The sequence below is a fragment of the Ictalurus punctatus genome, chromosome 19 (genome assembly GCF_001660625.3).
Source record: "Ictalurus punctatus breed USDA103 chromosome 19, Coco_2.0, whole genome shotgun sequence".
In the NCBI taxonomy this organism is placed as follows: domain Eukaryota; kingdom Metazoa; phylum Chordata; class Actinopteri; order Siluriformes; family Ictaluridae; genus Ictalurus; species Ictalurus punctatus.
In genome coordinates, this window is record NC_030434.2 from 17405030 (window position 1) to 17413937 (window position 8908).

Below are 8908 nucleotides of genomic sequence, written 5' to 3' on the forward strand. Positions count from 1 at the left end.
AAATAGTTTCATAGGAGACACTCTTCATGTTTTTGCACACTGACTGTGATTCACTAGTTTTCTTTTGATGATGCTCATTGCTCTAGGGCCAACTTGTTTCTCATAAACCAACGGTAATCAAGCTGCATGTTTAACTAGCACTTCTACCATATATTAAATTTAAGTAGGTTATATAATGTCCTTTAATTCTTTTACAGAACATTTATCTATCAAAAAACAGCATATTTAACATCATAAGAGGTTCTCCACAGGCTCAATGTGGGTTTGAAAATATCAGTCTATTATATCTGAGAAATGGTGTCTAAGTATCCAGTGTTAAAAAGCTAATAATGCTGACCAACATGAAAAATTGAGCCTATAATCCCATTCAACAATATTCCAACAAGAGCTGTACTTCTGGTGTCCAAAGTTCCCCTGGTTTGTCGTCCAACCCAACACTGAAAACCTCTCGAGCAACTTTTAGGGTTGCTGACATTGTCAGAAACTCCCTTTCCCAATCTGTTTCTCTACAAAAACATACTCATGTGCTACAAGATAAGGTTTCTGTCTTTCAGCCAGAGCTGTATGTTTAAACCCTTTTTATCTGTTCAAGACAAACAACTTTCGCATGAAGTGACCGTCAACAAAATGAAAGGTTTTGTAAAGATCAACATTAAAACTTTTTTTATTATTAATTATTTCTGGCCACAACAATAAAATTTAACGAATGATCACTAGAAAAAAAAAATCAGCTGTACAATACATACAGTATCATAAAACTGGCCGCCAAGATTAAAATCCACTACATGACTGATGTAGTGTTATCAGCAGCATTTGACAAAAAGGGAAAACATTTTACATATGTACACATCCACATTGAATTCGTAGTAAAGTTCATATATGTACAGTACGTTTCTATGGTTGGATATAAATGAATGTCAACTTTGTTCCTTATTTAAAGATTAAAGAAAAAAGAAAAAAAAACGAACTGACCAGAGTTGACAGTGGATAGCTAGATTCAGCTTCCTGGGATAACATTTTGATAGAAAGTAGTAAAAAGGTACATCCTTTCAAAATGTAACGCTCAGCCATTTGCTTCAGTTTGCCCCAATGACACAACTGCCGTATTGCAGCCAGGGCTGACTATTGACTTGCTGAATATTCTTGGGGCAGCAATATTCAGCACATTACACATGCATCATGTCTTGCACCAGACGTTTAGAGGCATGGTGCATCGATCAAACATTTCAGAAGGCTCTGTGCCACAAGCTTTCATATTCTACCTCTCTTTCTTGACTGAAGATAGCTTTTTCTAGATACTACCCTTGACAGATAAAATTAGCTTGAAAGCCTCTTCTTTCTCAGCTAAAAAGAACAAAACTGAGAAACTCTGGCTTTTTTCCTCCTAGCCACAAACATAGAAAGGAATGCACTTTGGTTTATACCAAATGCCCTGTGCTAATAAATTACAAGAATATTACAACAGTCTGAGGTAAAATAGTAAGATGTGTCATTTACAGAGTAATACAATGAAGCAAATGTAACCCCTTGAGTTTGTTAAGACAAGATGGATGGCGTAGAAAAGACCCTTTTTGCACTAAAGGAAATAGGTATAGGTTTGACTTGGTGAGATATACCTGTTGGCAATGGGTCTCTGAGGTCTTAACTCAAATCACGTGTCCAAACTGCATATAAAACGTTTCATTTGTGCAGCCAATTTCCACCCAGAACCCACTATATGGGTTGCAGGAGGATCTTTGGGCAATGCTCAGACAAGTGCAAGGTGATCACCATTATAAAGCGGATCTTTGTAGTCGCCTACGGTTCGGTGTACCCAACAACAAATGACTGGGTTGGGGGTGTCATTGGTGGACAAAAATGAATGGCATTGATAATCAAAGGCACATTGTATTAAACCTAAGGGCACAATTATTCCCCACCACTGTTAATCCACAAAACAGCAAAAAGATATAAAGTACAATGTGAACTGCCTGCTGGTGTTGGCAGATTATTGTGCATTCGCAAATGTACTGTAGGCGTCCAGAGGGGACTGGGCAGTGTGCAGCAGGCTGGGTACCATGCCAACCAGTAGCAGGGGTATTAAAACCCACATAAATGCCGCAGCTTTGCTTTTAACGGCCCTTGGTCCGACCCCTTTTTCACCAGCGCCACATTCGCATCCGGTCGAGAGCGTTTTCCTGCGAGTGGAGTCTCAAAAGCATTACATTGTAAGTCACTCCACTGATAACAAGCCAAAAAAACACACATTCTGGCCACTGTTTCTTTTTATATTAGCTCTTCTTAAAAAAAAATTAAATTAAAAATCAACCAATAATAAGAAATAAATAAATTAAACTTTTACAAAGCTTTCAGACCCTTGTCAGTTATTTTCTTTTCTTACCACATCAAAATTGCTACAAAAAATGGCCAGTTTGTGAAATTATTTTCCACTATTTTGTACGTGTGTGTGTGTGTGTGTGTGTGTGTTCAGGTAAAACCATGCAAGTTCATTGAAAGAAGGGAACAAGCTTTTAAGAGTTTAAACTCTGGCCACATACTAGCGAGACCACACTAAAAACTAAATATAGAAAACGCGATATGAATTTCAGAGGGTGATCTCTGATTACAAACGACAGCCGGATGAGACGAGCCTCTCGTTTAAAGTTCCCCTCTCTGCTGTAGTTTTTCAATGATAGTGTTAATACTGGCTCAGTTTCAAGTAGTCCTGTCGATAAATGATTAGCACGATCCTTTCTAAAATCCCTGCAAAAGCAGCAGTCCTTAGAAGGGAGAATTAGCGATTTTAAAAGCTTCCTATTGCTTCCTATTTGTTAACTACGATTAGCTTCAAAACATTATTTTGTTCCATGAGCATAGGTTTAAAATGATTTTTTTTTTAAAAAAACAACCTTTTATATAAAAAGGTAAAAGCACCAAAGTTTTCCCCACTAGACAGTACGACATTGTGTTCCCAGCAGTTCTTCCGGAGAATAGCTTATAGTTAAATACACGAACCTGTCGAGTACTGCCGAGAACAGAGTCCACTCAGTCAAACTAAATAAATTCCTTTTAACTTGCCAGAAGTCTATTTATAAGGTTACAATACCCTGAAGTCTCTCTTTTCCTTGAGTTCATTTTATAAGGAATGTCAAGAGATTTTAGGCACATACCAAGTCTGTCATGTAAACATTGTTTTTTTTTTTCTCCCTTCTGCCTCAAAGCAGTCCAAAACATTCACTTTGCTTTCACGATGCTCTTCAAATGTCTTCTATATCTTGTCCTACCTTCTCATTCACAAACGAACATGAATATAAAGAGCTTCAAACGCTACGCGACTGCAGATAGCGTAGCGCTTTAGAAACGCATGTAAAATTCTCCTTCATCGACGCAGTGTTGTTCCAACAGATTACAGAGGTAGCGAGCTAAACCCTAGCGAGAACACACATAAAAAAATCCAAATGAACTTCATTGCTGAGAGTCTTTACTCTATGCTACAAGATGTAAGTGAGGAAACTAATTAGGACTTCATTAGTAATAGGCCAGATTGCATGAATGCTCTCTGCAGCATTCCACATAGTACAGTCCTGAAATAAAAACTTAAAAGCAATGTTCCCTCTTTCTTGGCCATTTTAGTATTTCTAAAAAAAAAAAAAAAAAAAAAAAGAAAAAAAGAAAGTAAAACAAAAAAGTGTTTTGAACAAAAAAAGGTGCTACAAAGCTGTAAATAAATGATGATTTAAAGACTATATTCCTAAAAAACCTTTCACACTTGTGGATGCTCGCCTTTCCACATATTTAAATAACAACATTTATAGAAACAAAACAAAGAACCAAACAAAAATATTAGTATTCAACTGACTAATTTTGGCAACACTGTCCTCTGCTGTATATTCCCATTAGCGTCAGTCATTTGTGCCAGGTTAGTCCTTAATTTTGAGGCTGAACTCGATGTGGGAGGTAATTTGGAGATAGAGGTTATAGCACCTGTGCCCTCAGTGATTCGCTTTACGGTAGTTTTCTCCCCAGTGGGAGGTTTTGGCAAGCGTCTTCTCAGCCACGGGTGGCGGAGGGCCTGGCTTGGAGTCATACGCAAAGCCGGGTCCCACTCCAGACACTGCTTGAGGAAGTCCAAAAAGAGGGGGTCGTCACAGCCCTTAAGCGCAGTTACCCAATCCTTGCTTCCTGGCGGACCTCGAAGCTTACCCCTACGTGACCGTCCACCATTTAGTGCTACCGTGCCATCAGGTAAAGTTGTGACCGTGCAGTAACGAGGATATCCCTTTGAGCTGACAAAATTTTTGGCTCTTTTGGACGAATCCAACAGCTTCTGGGAGGGCATGCCCAGTAGCTCTATGACACATGCTAGTTGGTCCCCTTCATCTTCTCCAGGCAAGAGAGGGTACCCTGTTAGTAATTCCGCTAAAATACAACCCAGGCTCCACATATCAATTGGCATCCCATACCGAGAGCCCAGAATGACTTCTGGTGCCCTATAAAAGCGTGACTGAATGTAAGTATAGACCCGCTGGTGTTCAAAGCAGCTGGATCCAAAGTCGATCACTTTTATCCCGCTGCGTCCCTGCTGCTTCAAGAGGATGTTCTCGGGTTTGAGGTCACAATGAATGATCCTGTTTTTGTGCAAGGAGTCCAGACACTGCAGGATAGAGTGCGCAAACTTGCGCACCAGTGGCAGACTGAAGCCCTGAAACTTGTTTTTCTTTATGAGCTCATACAGGTTCATGCTGAGTAACTCAAATGTCATGCAGATGTGGTTGCGGAATGTGAAGTGCTCCAGCATGTGGATGACATTCATAGCGGAGTCTTTGTCCTGCTTGCGCAAGTGCTCCAGGATCCGAATCTCCTCGGCTGCCTGGCGATGAAACCGCTTCTCGTTGCGCACCATTTTCAAGGCCACATGCTGGTGAGCCTTGTGGTCGTAGGCCTTCACTACTTGTCCAAAACTTCCCTTACCAATGACCTTCAATACCTCATACCTGTAGGCTATATGGTCATGGGGTACATGGATATAAGAGCCCTGATCATCATCGTAACCACCATTATTTGAGCCCCCAACCACACCTGGCCGTTTCTTAGCATTTGGTCCTACAAAGTATATTTCAGGGCAGTTGAAAATCTCCTGGTGTTCGAATGCTGTCAGTTTGGACGTGTACTGCTTCATGGCCTGCTCAGGAGTAATAGGGGCGATCTTGGGCTTGCTTTCAGTCGCTTTGGTGGAGGCGGAACTGCCCGCCCTACACTGGCTGCTTTCTTGTTGCCTCTCTGGCAAGGACAAGCCTGCTCGGCCTACTGGCGTCAACCCATTCGGCTGTGTCGTCAACACTGTCCTTTTATTGCTGTTTTCCTCAAACAGCTGTTGAACGTGGATCTGCTGGTGGTTTCCGACATGCAGATGGTCATTCATCGTGTTCTTATTGCCTCCAACCTAGCAAAAGTACAAACAAAGAAAATCTGCGATTAGAGAGAGGATGGAAGCAGAATACAAAAACCTCAGAGGACTACAATCTGCTGCACTCTGTGCACTTTTCTTGAGCATATTGTAAAGCTGAGTACAATTCCAGAATTCCTGTTCCATTTCCAGAATTCAAATCGAGCATGCTCAGCATGCCCAGGACAGGGAGCAAATAAATCCATCTTCTCTATTTTTAGCCAGAACAAAGGTGGCTGATGCACACACTATAAATACACACGTGACCACAGAAGGGAAAACTTCAGTTATAAAATGTCATCAATGCATACACAGTCATTTGCAAACATACAGCATGCATGTTGTCTTTCATTAGTTGTCTTTTATTATTACATGTTATTATTCCAGGATTGATCCATCTTCCCAGATCTTCAAACGTGAACAAAAGCTCAACTTTGTTTACCAAAAACATGAGGCATGCATTTCCTGCTTTCGTGATGTTGACAGGAAAGCAGACATGCATTTCCTTGTCTCCTGATGCTTGTGATTGTCTCTTTGACTTGTTTTACTATAACATCCTGTTGCAGTGGTCAGATTGGCTCTACATACATCCTCTGCTCAGAGAGGCTGTTTTCCCCATTAACTGTGCACAATTGTGCCTAAAAAGTTTAGTATTTGTTGCTTTAAATTAAGACAGTTATGGTTCTTCTTAAGCTCTGGCTTGTCAGATGTGAATGTTCAGAGATTGACTGCTAAAGTGTAAACAGGAACTGAAAGAAATACATAACTAAGTAGTAGTTACCAATACCTCATCAGTTAATCAAGATCCGATCTCTAGATAGAAATTCCTGTTTTTTTAAGACCCATACGTATGAAATGTTTACTCTAAAACAAAGCGCCCTGGTGACAAAAACACCTAAAAACTAGAGCAAAATAACTGAGTCTAATGAACAGAGGAGATGAATAACCTCATGAACACAGCGTATGGAAGCGGCAGGTCTAATGTCATGGGGAGGACATGTGAACTAACTGCCGCACAGAACTGGAGCCAACTGGAGCACTGGACAAACAAAAGAAATGACATGGAGGGCATAATTATTTGAACTCTCTTCTAACAGGTTTCTGTACTCTCTGGTAGCATATAGGAAAACTACATTTGCTAATAGCCCTTTAATAAACAAAGCAAAATAAAAAATGCGGGTGGAAAAAGAATACGAAATAACAGGCAGAATACTTATTGCACTCTTAGCCCATTCACATATAATTAATATACTGTATATGATTCACAAATAATGTCCCGACGAATAACTGAACATTATGTTTATTTACAACAGCTAACATGCTTGATATATAAAACTATGAATGCTCTAACACCCTGGATCCATAAAACATTTCCCTTCTGTTTCAAGGTGATATTTAAAACCTTAATATAGGCCATTAACGTTAGATTCCACAATTATGCACTAATACGCACATTACATTATACATGCATTCCTGTTGTGTTCACTCTGAGTCATATGAGCGAGCCAGCAAATAACATGCATCCAAACCTAAAAGCTTAGCGTTTCTCTTTTTTTGAAGAGAAACATAGCTCAAGATTAAAGTGGTTATTTCTAGTATTTGGAATACAAGTTGACTCTTTAAAAGATGCACACCTGTGAGGTCAGCTAATTAAGCTATTTGAGCTTCCGTGCTATTCTCTTTGTACGTGCATTAGAAATGCTAAATAAAGCCCGCTTCATAGTTGAATTTAACTGGCATTAATGCAAATCCGATATTCTGTTACAGTCACGCAGAGTAAAAATACAACCGGGACAGGAAGTGGAATTTCATTCAAGTATTTCTAAAACATTTGTTCATCAGAGATTTCCGACCATGTTGTTTCATGTGAGCTATCAGACCAGTAGGGCTAGACTGTTGTTGAATCCTGTAATGGTTCAGGCTAATGGGCTGGTTCTCTCTTTCTCTTTCTCCCCATCCCCCACTAACGGCAAGCTCCACAGCTCAGCACACAATATGTTAAGCCATGCCTAATTGTTTTCATTGCCTACATGACCAATGACAGAACACAAGGCCACAGTTCACATCTGTATTAGTGAACTATTTCACAATGAAAGCCTTTCTGTGCTTTTCAGTCTGGCTCAATAAGGAGCATATGTATTATAGACCATTGTTCATGCAATACCTGTTGATAACGGTTCAGAATGACAATTGTGGGGGAAGCCAAACTTTTTCATTTAGACTCTACAGAGATCCTAAATGCATAACATAACATAACATAATATAACATAACATAATATAACATAACATAATATAATTCATTTTAAAATAGAAAAGTAACCTAGCAAACTAATTCACAAAAATGTTTAGCCTAGATACAGGTGCAATCAAAATTATTCAACCCCCACTGCAAATCAGGTTTATTGTAAAGATTTACAGGTTTTCAGTTGTTTGTGATGAACAAATCAAACTAAAGCAACTGAAATAGTTCAACACAAGGAATGCTTCAAGTGGTTTCTCCAAATTCAACTGAAAATGCAACTTATAATGATTTCTCCATTCCAAAGTTATTCAACCGTCTGAATAGAATCCCTCACAACAGCACAAATATACAAAACAGGTGTGGTCTCAAGCACACCTCATACAACTTAATCAAGGGCCTCATTAGTTACACCAGCTTGAGCTAGAACACATGAAATACCTGAACTGGCTCGGGGTAGAAAATTTATGAAATACCTGGACAGGGCAAAAAAAGGAAGCTATCAACGGCTGCAAGCAGATTTCTGAGAAGGCAGTTTGTGGAAAAACCCTCGACTGATTGCAAAAGACCTGCAGCAAGACTTGGTAGCAACAGTCACTGAGGTTTCAGTGAGCACAGTAAGGTGCGTACTAAACGCAGAAGATTTCCATGCCAGAACTCCAAGACGCATGCCACTACTGACCCCAAAGCAAAGAAAATTCTTCTCAAAATCATATAAATAAGCCACAGAAGTTTGGGGATTCTGTTCTGTGGAGCGATGAAACAAAACAGGAACTTTCTGACACGATGGATCAGCGGTATGTCTGGAGGAAGGCCAGATGGATTCATTGAAGTATCCGGAAATCCTAGGAGAAAACGTCATGCTGTCTGTGAGGAAGCTGAAACTTGGGCGTTAGTGGACCTTCCAACAGCACAATGATCCCAAGCATACCTCATATTCCACCAATGCTTGGTTGCAGAAGAAGTCCTGGAAGATTCTACAGGGCCATCACCTGATTTGAACCCCATAGAACAGTGGTTTTCAAAGTGGGGGCTGAGGCCCCCTTGGGGGCCACCAGGGGGCACCCGGGGGGCCTCAACAATTTGGTGTGCCCATCCTGCCCACTAGTATGTTTTCTCTTTCTCACTCTCAGACAATAACACACACACACACAATCAATTCCTAATGTGATGTAAGATGTAATTATTAATAAAAAAAAAAAAAGGGGCGGATATATTCATAAGTCTGTATTTTTAATGTGTTT

At 40.0% G+C, this 8908-nt stretch overlaps 1 protein-coding gene across 2 annotated transcripts in view; it reads right to left on the reverse strand.

The window, feature by feature from the left end:
• Nucleotides 1–646: 646 nt before the first annotated feature.
• Nucleotides 647–8908, reverse strand: part of dyrk2 (dual-specificity tyrosine-(Y)-phosphorylation regulated kinase 2) — a 13718-nt gene continuing 5456 nt past the window's right edge. For both annotated transcript variants that reach the window (XM_053688295.1, XM_017494740.3), the window contains exon 3: nucleotides 647–5422. In XM_053688295.1, the coding sequence (XP_053544270.1) occupies nucleotides 3830–5401 (1572 nt within the window). In that variant the 5' untranslated portion in view covers nucleotides 5402–5422 and the 3' untranslated portion in view covers nucleotides 647–3829. The remainder of the gene's footprint in view (nucleotides 5423–8908) is intronic.